Genomic DNA, 12,591 nt, shown 5'->3' on the forward strand with positions numbered 1-12,591 from the left:
TTGCTATTACAATAATAATTATATAACACAGAATTATATAATTATCATTGTAAACAATGTCACAGTACAAGGCTATGCGGCTTCAGCCTTTACAAAATGCTTTCACAGTCAATATCTAATTTAACCTTTCCAACCAAGTGGTACTATTTAAAGTCTTATTTGAAAGTCCTATGTTGACCATGAGAAAAATCAAGACAAAAGAATTGAGTGACTTGCCAAGGTCACTGGCTGGTAAGTGGTAGAGCCAGGATCAATCAGGATCTTCTTATCCTTAGTTCAATGTTCTTTCACTACATCACTGCCCTCGGAGTTGTCAAGAAATGGAGGTAGGAAAAATGCTAGAAAAGAGGGCCATATCAGGACAGCTGACTACCACAGAAAACTTCAAGCCAGAGACAGTCTGCTAAGTCGCCCTGCCTAAGAGCTCTCTCCTCCACATTCACATTGCTTTCATTTTTCATGTTCTTTTGCTATGCTACTTTACATGGAGATCTGGGGATTTTCTTAATTAACAAGCACCCTCTTGTAAGAATACATTTACCCCTGGAATCAGTATGTGGCTATCAATCAATTACAAAGTATGTAGGCTTGTTCCATGAATTGCTTTCCTTCTAGCATGAGATACATAACTGCAGCACATGAGGGCTGCAAATTTTGTTTGGAAGAAAAGATGGGGTCACTTAGGAACATGACATTACACTGGGGATGGAACAAATCCAGGTGAGATGCTACAGCGGAGCCACAGGGGAACCTGAAGATAATGCAAACAAGAGAGTTGGAGCAAGATAGCTTAGTTAAATCCTAGCTAGTTTCCAAATAAGCAGGATTAGTTAAATCCTAGCTAGTTCTCAAATAAGCAAGTTTTAATACAATCAACTGAAGCCAGAGGACCATTTGGTGGGGCACAGAAAACAAAAAGTAAAAAGCACAAAACTCACAGGGGAAAATTTTTTTTTCACTTATTAACTCTGCCAAGACTGAAAAACTGTTCATCAAAACAGATTATTTTTCCTCCCGGACACAGAGCCAGACAGCATTTACTAGCCTCTCTTGCAGTTAGGTGTGGCCAGTGGCAAAGTTCTGACTAGTGGAATGTGGCCCAAGCTTGCCCAGGAAAACCTCCCATATGTCACCTTCTATGCCCTTTGCCTGCCAACCTTGGAAGCCACATATTGCTCGTGATGGAGCCTGGGTCCCTGCATTGCATCATTGAAGAAAGCCACCTGCCAAACTGGCACACTCATTTAAATGTATTGTACATATGAATTTTTTAAAGTATTTTAAAGCTTCTATTATCTTTAGCCCGAGAATGTTTTCCCTAAAAGCAGCTGTCCAAAACAATTTTGGGTTTTTTTTTAATTGAGTTATAATCTATCTATCTATCTATCTATCTATTGTATATAGAAGCCTAAGTGACTGAATGACCAGTCAAACCATCATTATGATGTGATCACCAGGGGGCTGACAATGCAGGAACTACCCTCTGGTGGTCAGCATGCTCCTGTGGCCCAAACTGCCCCCTATAGCCAGGCAGGACTTGGAATCCCACCTGTGCACAAGTTCATGCACTGGGCCTCTAGTTCAGATATAACATTATAATTAGTTTCAGACGTATGACATGATTCAATATTTGTAAATGTTGTGAGATGATCACCACAATAAGTATAGTTAACTTCAATCACCACACATAATTACAAATTATTTTTCCTTTTAGTCTTGTGATGAGAACCTTAAGATCTACTTTCTTAGCAATTTCTAAATATGCACTATAGTATTAGTTATTATATTCACCCGGGTGTACATTATTACCTCCACGATTTGTTTGTTTTATAGTTTGAATTTTATATATTTTGACCCTCTTCACCCATTTTATTCGCTGCCCACTCTCCCGCTGGCAACCACCAATCTGTTCTTATCTTATGAGCTTTAGTTTTGTTTTGTTTGTTTTTTTATATTCTACACATAATCGAGATAATACAGTATTAGTCATTTTCTGACTTATTTTACTTAGTATTATATAATGTCCTCAAGGTCCATCAGTGTGGTTGCAAATGGCAAAATTTCATTATTGTTTATGGCTGAGTAGTTTTCCATTAGATATCCACATAGGTTGTTTTCGTATCTTGGCTATTGTAATTATGTTACAATGAACAAGGGGGTGAATATATGTTTTCTATTAGTGCATTCATTTTATTTGGATAAATACCCAGAAGAGGAACTGGGTCATATAATAGTTCTAGTTTTAACTTTTTGAGACCCTTCTGTCTGTTCCAATTTACATTCTCACCAAAAGGACACAATTGTTTCCTTTTCTCCATATCCTTGACAACATCCTAACACCTGTTAGAATGACAGTCATTCTAATAGGTGAGAGGTGATACCTCACAGTGTTTTTGATTTGCATTTCATTGATGATTAGTGATGTTGAACATCTCATCTCTTCATGTGCCTTTTGGCCATCTATCTATATGTCTTCTTTGGAAAAAATCTGTATTCAGATCTTCTGCACATTTTTTAATTGGATTGTTGGTGGGAGTTTTTTGCTATTGGATGACCAAAACAATTTAAAAAAATAATTCTCTCCCTTCAAAAGTAAGCAAGATCAACAATTTCTCTGTTGCTTTTTGGTAAAGACAGTCAACCTATAGCAAGTAACAATAGTGCAGTTTGCATGGATTAAAGTGAGCAGTGAGCATTTCGACATCCTATGGAACGGGCAGATGTTTTTGTAAAGTAGGCGTGGGAGGCAGAGAAAAGCTAGGCTCAAGGAGAAAGCTTATCTCTATTTGCTGTTGGGCAGGAAATAGAATATGGTTTATTGTAGGCAAAGCAAAGGCTAGAGATTTCTGTCTTGGAAAGCTGGGGCATGGAGGGAGGAAGGGAATGACAGATACCTGGATATCAAAGATCTTTCCAATGCAGGCTAAATAGAGGGAATGTGTAGGGATTTTTTTTAAATTAAAAATATCATGAGGGATTTTATTAAGAATTCTGAATCCCTGGAAATAAATGGAAGCAGTAACTTACAGTTAAGGTTTTACTAACATGAATAGACTAAGGAGGCTTTTGACCCCTATGCTGTTCAAAGCAGGACTTTAGGAGATGATGCCCAGATGTGAGCATAAATCAGGCAATGTGCATCAAGAGGTTCATGCACTTTGTAAATAATGCAAAACAACTACAGTTACCTCGTTAATCTTTAGATAATTAGAGGCATAATTAAGCACACTAGCCATTTTCCCACAAATTCTCTTAATCAAGAATTTACAGTCTTGTTTGTATGGAAGTACACTCATGCTAGCCTTTGTATCCAATAAATACCCCTAAGCTATTGTGCATCTGCTTTCTCTTTGAACTCTGGCCTCTCTGCCACTTTCCCAGCCTCTTAACACTTCCAGTGTCAGACGCTTTGTCATCACCTCCATTCTGTAAAAGAAGTTATAAATCACCTTGCTAATCAGTTACTGGGTCTCAGACATTTCAGTAGCTTTGCTACGTGAAATTATTAAATTGATACTAATACAGGTGACTTTGTTCCACAACACAGCTCTTTAAAAACAGCTTCACTTGTGTTGTTTTTTTTTTTTTAATAAAGCTTCTCCAATAGTGGTTTTCAAAGAAGAAATGACTTTCCCTTATAAATTATGATGTTTGGTACCTCACTGCCAGAGTATGCTCCCAGCGGGGATGAGGAAACCTAGGCCTCCCATCTAAGAACAATTGCTCCTGCTATCTGCCAATTCTCCCAAAAGATGGAGATGAGGGAAACCCACTTCCTAACAGAAATGGCCTCAGCGAGTACACTCTCTTTCAATTCCAAGAAAGATCCTCAGAAACGTTAATGAACTAAGTTGATGAAAATGGTGAGGAGGAAAACTGCTGTGATCCACTAAATGTTTAGTGAATACCATACAGTGAGCTATGTTTTTGACATGCATTTCTCATTATCACCTAAACTAGGAAATCCAATTGGCATTGGCTATTTAAAAAAAACTAATTTACAATTTGTGGTCTGCACAAAATTTTTTGCTTGATACAAGGACCATGGTGGACTATTAATGATCCACATAATCTGTACGTACTTATTTTAGGAACTCTCTATATGTGCTCTACTTAAAAGGAAAGAAAAAAACTGCTTTCAATCATAAGCACTGAACTAAAGGTATTTTTCTGAAACCACGAGGATAACTACTTCAGGCAAGTAGGTGTAGGCTCAGAGTAAATTATACAAAGGTAACAGGAATGGCATTCTACAAAATTTCAGTGATTTACACAATTTTTTTCTACTCATGCCACATGTCCATCACCAATCAGTGGTCATCTTTATTCTGGAAGCTCATCCCTGCTCTGTAGCATTTCCAGTTTTGTGTTAGAGAGAAAAGAGGATGAGGTGGAACCTTGTGATAGATTTTAGACCTTCTACTCTGAAATAGTATATTTCATGTCCACTAACATCTCATTGGATCAAGAGGAACAATGCAACACTGGAACAGAGAGGGATGGGAAGGTAGGGCCTGCACAAGTCAGGGCATAAATGAGCTGAGTATTATCTTTCTCTCATTTCTCGTAATCTTAGTGTCCATACTCATAAAATGGCATTAATATGGCCAATGTTGCCATTTCACCACAGGTTTATCATAGGCTCAAAGAGCACACTATCTATAAAAGGAGCTTGAAAACTTCAGAGAACTCTGCAAATATAAAGTACTAGAAGCCCAGTGCACAAATTTGTGCATGGGTGGGGTCCCTTTGGGTGGCCTGCAGGGATTGGGCCAAAATCTGCAGTCCAACAGTGCCTGCAGCTCCTACCTGCTGCTCCCGCTCATCCCAGCTCCACTGTACCCGCAGCAGCACTCACCAACCATGAGCCCTGTGTCTGGTACCCTCCCAATGGGAGTAACCTGCAGGATTGGGGTGAAACCAGCTCTCCAACATCCTCCAAGGAGTCCCGAATTGTGAGAGGGCATAGGCCAGACTGAAAGACTCCACCAGTGCATGATCGAGCTGAGGGAGGGTCCACGGGAGGCCATGTCCAGCCCATCTTGCTCAGTCCCAATCAGCCAGACCCCAGAAGCAAGCTAACCTACTGGTTGGAGCATCTACCCCCTGGTGGTCAGTGCACATCATAGCAAGCAGTTGAGCAGCCTTAGCATATCATTAACATATTATGCTTTGATTGGTTGGTTGTTCTGCCGTTCAGTCTTTTTGCATATTACCCTTTTATTATATAGGATTATCATTTAATGCTAATCATTTAATGCCTGGCAGATTGCATCATACATATGATGTCACATTGTTCTTTATTCTTCTAAATAACGTTTTACTTCAGGAAGAAAAATATTTATGACATTCTATTTATGTATACTCCACATTCAAAAAAATAAGATCTTAAGTAAGCCTCAATTGCTATACTTTGCTCAGACACTACCTATAATTTAAGCTAATGCATCTGAAACTAAGACCAACCCACTGGAAATGTCTTCAGAAAGGTAAAAAGTCTCAGTATACCAGATTCATAAAGCATCAAATTCCAACAAAAGCAGCTTTCAAATGGGGACCCTTCTTGCTTGAGTCAGACCAGGCAACATGAAATGAACTCCTGTGAAATGTATCAGAGCTGTCAAAGGGTCTTATTACCTTCTATTGATTGGCTTAGAGTTCTAATATCTTCTCTATGGCAGTTTCTACAGCAATCTCTGCAAGCAGGAGTCCTTAACACCATCTCTCTGCTACTACCCCAGGAAGTTAAAAAATTTGAAAGCTTTTTGTGCTTCCTTTTGTGCCAAGAGACTGAATAGGCTTTTCAAGATGGCCTGGACAATGAGTATAACATTTTGTTTTAATTTCCAAGCCAGTCTTGTTCCTCACAGCTTGTGCAGTATGTGTCATTTTCACTCCATTTTCTCAGAGTAAAAAAATAACTTGCCTGAAGCAGTTCATAAGTATCTATTTCTCTCTATATTATGGTGAGCCAATGAACTCAGACCTCTGAGTCCCTGGTACCCAGGTGATATTTTGCGACCTCTCACCTTGTCTATCAGATCATCCCAGAGGGCAATTCTGAGGACAGAGATAGGGAAATGGCAATAAACTAAATTTTATCATAAAAGAATGGAGTCAACATAGCTTTTTGCCCACCCAAAGCCATTTCTACACTCTTCTTATTGCCACAACCCAAATTGGTTTCAGGTAAAGGACAAAGATCATTTTGTCTCTGGGAAGGGAAAATCCTACTCCAGCTTCAGGGCATGAACCCAATCAGCCCAAACCAGTGACAGTCATCTCACCCACTTTTCTCAAGCATTGGTCTAGGATGTAGCCCAGGTCTGAAAAGTATTGTTAGTGGGGGTGATTATGGGGGACCTTCTAGGAAGGACTGTCCTTAAACATTAAAAAAAAAAAAATTCTTACACAGAAAAGGTTTAAAACCCTGCCCCTTCCTTGCTTGCTTGTTTTGGACACTGGTGTTAAGAACAACGTGCTCGGTGCTACGATAGCTGCCACCATTTGACTATAGGAAAATAAGCCCAAAGTTCAACTTGCTGAGGACGGCAGAACAGAGAGAAGGGCAATGACTCTCAATGCTGATATTCACTCGACATGGTTCTCAGTGCCTCCCATCCAGATGCCCAGTATTTGACTCCCTGGGTTCCATTCTTCTACCATAAGTGAGCTGTAATGCTTAGTCGTTTCTTGTTAGGTTCTGACCTCCTCTCCATAAACAAGCCCTCTGGAATTTGTGGGAAGTCTCCATGATGACAGATAAATGAGGAATCCTAAGCACATCACCATTACCAAAATGGTGGTGCCCACTGGCCCACAGTCGGGCACATACACTAAGCTGAAAAGGAGTATGTCCCCACCCAAAAAAAAACAAACAAACTGTAATTAATACCTAAAATCATGCAACATAATGAATAAAATAAGACCTCACATAGGAGAGCAGGTTTAATATCACAAATGGCTCCCTGGAATAGGTTCTATGGAATAAAGAAATGTATCAGCAAGAAGAGAATCAGAGACCCAAAAAGTATTTGCATCAGCAATTTTCTCCTGAATCCTGCCAGCTCTCGGGATTTTTCCATGGTGAATGGAGATGAGGATGTTTACATTTTTTAATTTTTTAAATTATATTAATTTTCTGACAAAAATAGAAAATAGCATAGATATAAAATATCAATGTGAAGTATTGAAATCAATAGTCATCCAAAACTGACAATAAGTAATATGCTATTAAAGGGTAGAGAAAAGGTTCATGACCAAAGGGACAACTTTATTCTCCCAAGCGACACGTAGCCCTAATCAACTTCAAATCTGTAAAGGTAAGCAAAAGGAAAAAATGGGTGAAAAGGAGAGGAGGAAAAATCCATTAGTTAAACAATATTGTTAATGAGAACCAACGAGGCAATGAAGAGTCTTCCAGAAGAGGTGGAAAGCAGAGGCACTGCCTTGCACTGATCAGACACATTTCCTAACAGCTGAAAAGGTCTTTAGTCAAAGCCAAAAAGTGAAGCAGGAGTCAATCATATAAAACAGCAGAACAGAAAGGGATTTACCACTCTTCGCACCAGTTGTCCTTACCTTGAGAATACCTAACCCTCATGAGAACCCAGCTGTTTGAAAGAGAGTGACCAAGACTGTGCAGCATTTATTCTATTCAAAACATCTACCTCCTGATCACCAAGACGCAATATATTGTTAGTGAAGATTACAACCAGGACAGAGAAACAACCTAGCTATCATTCCTCCTATTAGTTAAGGGAGGGAGCCAATGAGCAACCTGAGACTGAATGGGCTCAGGCATTAGAGTGCTATCACATAGGCCAGGGTCAGAGCTCATCCTTGCTCCTCTGGTATATTAAAGGAGCAGGGGTGAACAATGCTCCCCATTAGCAGTTGAGTTTTGAGCTTGGAAAGAGGAGTTCTGCTCTTTAGAGTGAAAAGTGGGGTCCCTGATGCATAAGGCCACTAACCCATAATAATGGCATCAGTCCATGTGCCAAAGTTATGCATCTATATATCGCCTTGATTTTTAGTAGAGTTTGTTAATTATTAACCCATGACACAGTCATTAAAACACAATTGGAAACAAATACTGACCTTGGGAAATGAAGAAAATGGCAGTAGGATATAAAAGCATCATTCAAAAAAAAGGTCCACCACATAACATTTCATTGATCTTAGAGATGATGATGCATTCAAAGAGGATAGAAAATGATGTGTTTATGGTTTTGCTGGTGATTGTTAAATACAGTGATAGCAGAACATGGGATGTGGTATGGCCTGACTGCCCTCATTTCTTTGCTGTTTCATGACTACCTTCAAAGGTCTTGCTTTCAAATGTTTCTAAGCAGCTGAGAAAAAACCAGGAGAATATATCACCTAGGTAATTGACAGAGTTTCTTACAGGATCCTATAGGTCCAAAATCAAGTAATGGCTTTCCATCTTCAACCATGTCTACCAGGAACACATTTCTCACAAGTGACTTCATTAAATGGCTCACTTACCTTCACAGTAGGCGGGGTCTCCCTGGACAGAGATGTAACCATTCTTGCACTCACAAGTAGCTTTTGTATTCCAGTTTTTACACTCGGAGTTTTCACCACATTTAGGTCCTTCTGCACAGAAGTTATGACCTAGAAAAAGCATATATATTTTTTACATCATAAATGAAGAGAATAAAAGACTGCCAAGTAATAAATAAAGCATGAAACATCAAAACATGGGCCCTGAAGAGGTGAGGACATTTAACTGTGGACAGAGGGTAGGGCCATAATGATGGGCCTATTAGAGACTGAGCTCTGTACGCTCACAAGTTCTATCTTAGAAAGCAATTAGGTTTTGTCTGCAATAGTTGACATGTAAGAGTCTTCCTATCCCAGCAGCCTGGCCTTCGTATCTGACCCCTCTCTGGGATGATATGCCTCCTTTAGGAGGCTCCCTGGACCCTGGTCCATTGTGGCACTTTGAATAGCACAGACTTCATGGACTCCCTGAGGCTACGCACTCCTTCAAATGCCCTGTGTTCCCGGCTCAACAGTGTAATAGACAGCCCTGACCCTGAGTGTCCACTTAACCCAGGGCTGCAGGGATTTTGATCAGATGACATCTGTTGATATGTGGAGGGCCTGACCCGTCTACAAACTTCTATTTAGGCACTGAATTACATTCTCATGGAGTACCTCTTTTCCAACCTCATTCCCTCCCAAACACCCTGAAATCCTCTCTCTAAAACATTTCAATTACAAATTTCACCTAAAATGATAATATAGAATAGAGGAAAAAATCATATGACTTCAAGACTCTTAGGAAAGATTTAATTGAAGGGCATAAAAATCTCAAATAGCACAAATAATCTCAACTAATATCAGTCCAGGCCAGATGACAAGGCAAATGAACAAGAATTAAAATGACAGATAAACTCATTGGGAACAGATGTCGGAGAGAACTTTTTACCCAGCACCGAAAGTTTTAAACACGCAGCAAAACCCTGCAAAGTCATTGGCGACATTGAAGATACAATTAGCGTCCATTACGAGGAAAATGAAACCCTGAGGAGTGTTTCAAGAGTTCGGGGATGGGCCAAACGACGTGTGTTTTCCCAGAGGGATCTTGAACATGCACGGTCAAGATGGTTGGCTTTCTTTCCTCCCCCTTTAACTGAGAGCACCAGCAATTAGAGAGTGGTCTTTTTTGCTGGAGCTACACGCACGCTTTTATTACTTCTTCCCAGGCAGGAGCAGAGATGTCACTGCAGTGCCTACTCCTCCCTTCCCTGCCTCCTGGCCTCCCACTGAAGCTAGCAGGATCCAGCTATATATAGCCATTACTTCAAGGTGATGATGAGGGTAAATAAATTTCATGCTGCCTCAGGCACAAACTGTCCTGAGGTGACAAAGAGAAATGCTGCAGTGATTAGGGCTGCTCTGGGGGATGTGGCTGGTGCCTGAGAACTGGGCCCCAGCAATTGCACAGTGGCCTCTTCCTGCCAGTGTCCATCACCTTGATCCTTTTTGCATGTCCTCCCTTCTAGCTGTCCTGCAGTGCTTTCCCTGGGGGCATCCTGGCTGCACCGACAGCCCACTGGGTTTAACCACCTGTTCAGCTGATTGCTTTTTCTCTAAAGGACTGGGAAATCCATTACAGCCTTGGGCCTGACCTGAAGTATCAGAGTTCCTAGTCAGAATGTAAGTTCTATTGATATGGTGAACATCCTAAGTCAGTCACAGCCTATTATTCTTAACTCTAAGGTCTTAGGTTTACTTCCTAAAAACAGACAAACTCAGTGGAAAGCTGTAGTCTACCCTTCTGGATTAATTTGTGGTGGTCAAGTATGAAACCACATAAGAAGATGGGCAGGACTCAATAAAAATAAAAATAAAAGTTAGCTGCAAAATCAAGCCACAAGTTATAACCTGAGGAAAACAAGTCCTATCTCAGCAAAATGGGCTCCACCATTATTCACACGTGCATAGGTAGAGCCTATCAGCTGATACGAAACATAATTTCCTTCAAAGGCACTGACATAAAAGTAACAGAAATGTAGAATAGGAACGTATCTTCATCTACCTTGTCTCTTACATTTAAAGAATCCTATATGGTAAAAGGCTAATATGCAAATTGACTGAACAATGGAATGTCCAGTCGCTATTACACACACGAACCACAAGGGGGCAGGCACTCTATGCAGGAGCTGCACCCGGTGTTCAGTGCACTCTCACAGGGGTAGCACCACTCAGCCAGAAGCTCTGAGCTGGGCTCATGGCTGGTGGGCCTAAGCTGTCAGTAGAACATCCCCCGAGGGTTCCCGGGCTGCAAGAGGGTGCAGGCTGGCTGAGGTCACCCTCTCTCTACCTCCTCCCCCCCCCCCCCGCCATCACCCCCAGTGCACTGGGCCTCTAGTAAATTTCTAAAATGTGATTAAAACAATTGTCATTATTTTAAAAAGTTGGCGAGCTCTCTGGATATTCTATAATCAGCCAATTGGGATCAGGAAGCAGAAAGTGCTATGCTTCCTCCAATTCCCAGCCAAATCTCCTCAAGTGGTGGCTCATCAGAGACCTCAGGAAAATAAGCCTTAGAAAACTTCACTTTCCTCAACAGGAGTAACAAAGGTTTGGACTCTGGGGAATAATTCTCTCCTGGGGTGATTTCCCTCAAACTGATGACCTAATATTCACAGTAAGACAGAGAAGATAAATACAGTAATTGAAGGGCCTCCTAGGCAAGTATTGAAAGAGGCTACAGCCATTTCATTACCCATAACCAATAATATCAGAGTGGCAGGAACGAGCCGGCAAAAAAAAAAAAAGCCCTGTGCTCATCCCTGGACCCTGCATTTGAAGCCATTGGAGTCCCACCTCCCCTGCTCCCCTGCTGCCTGCCAGTCAGGGCTTAATCTCAATCCACAAAGCAAGCAGCACAGCCTTTCCCATATGAGGGACAAAAATTACTTTACATAGAAATTGAGTGTTTCTCACCTTTTCATTACATTCTGTTTTAGAGTGGGGAGGAAAGGGGGGAGAAGCACTGAATAATTCCCTTGGCTGAGGCACACTGGACTTTTCAAGGCTCCTCAGAAAAGTAATTGTCCAACCCCTCCTCCTCCTCTGGCCAGACTCGCCTCAGAGAACATGAACAGGGAGAAAAGGGTAAAAGGCTACCAGAAGTCAAAGGGGAGAAAACATTTCTCACAATATTGTGAGAGACTATTATGTTTTCTGTGGAGATACCCTGGGAAATAAGTTGGAATGAAGAGATGTGGAATAAAATTCACAGAGAGCACCGTCTGAGACAGTAGGCCTGTGAGCTCATCCGAATTTATTTTTTATTAATCGTCATATAAATTTTATGTTTTCATGAGAAAAAGAATACCCCGATGCTAAAATAAATATGCCTTTCGTTTTCTGATTGTCCAACGTGCAAAGCAAGCCCCAGCATGTGGACAAGCAAGCTGGATGTTTTGTGCTCCTCTCTGCTATGGGTCAACAGGGAGAAAGGAGGTAATGACAGGAAGTGCTCCTAAAAAACCTTAGTGAAAAATGGTGCTTTCTTCACTCCAGTGTCTGAATTCTGGGATGAGAGGAGGAACCCAAGAGGACCCATATACCTCAATAATTTAATTGCACCGACTCCCTACAAGAGGTATCCCACCCCCACCATATGTCTTCTGAAGACATGCTCCAATTACTATCAAAATGTACATAAGTAATTCTCTCTAATACACACCCCTCCAAAAATACATCAGCAGCCAAAAAAATAATAAAAAAAAGAGTTGGTCGCTTCCAGGCTGAAAAAGGAAGAAAAAGAAGATCCTCAATGTCCCAGATTAGCCCTAGCTATGATCTCATCTCTGAAGCCCTGTATCTGCCTCCCACATTCCCTCAAGCTGAGTCAGGCTCAGTGAAAGCCACCAGGTTGCCTTGCATGAGTCTGGTGTTTAATGAGATGTCACGTCTCTCAGCATCTTCATTGGTGAAGAAGCATGTGCACTCATAGAAGTGCTAGCAGAAGCAGGAACACCTGGTCTGTTGTGAATGGGTCAGAACACCTCTTGAATTTCTGTGGGATAATCAATGGTTCTGTTCTAA

The 12,591-nt window shown here is 41.0% G+C and overlaps 1 protein-coding gene across 2 annotated transcripts in view; it reads right to left on the bottom strand.

Moving 5' to 3' along the window:
• Positions 1–12,591, bottom strand: part of NELL1 (neural EGFL like 1) — a 622,937-nt gene that overhangs the window by 452,095 nt on the left and 158,251 nt on the right. For both annotated transcript variants that reach the window (XM_036427674.2, XM_036427675.2), the window contains exon 12: positions 8,509–8,637. In XM_036427674.2, the coding sequence (XP_036283567.1) occupies positions 8,509–8,637 (129 nt within the window). The remainder of the gene's footprint in view (positions 1–8,508; positions 8,638–12,591) is intronic.

This window comes from Pipistrellus kuhlii, unplaced genomic scaffold (genome assembly GCF_014108245.1).
Source record: "Pipistrellus kuhlii isolate mPipKuh1 unplaced genomic scaffold, mPipKuh1.p scaffold_m20_p_9, whole genome shotgun sequence".
Classification (NCBI taxonomy): domain Eukaryota; kingdom Metazoa; phylum Chordata; class Mammalia; order Chiroptera; family Vespertilionidae; genus Pipistrellus; species Pipistrellus kuhlii.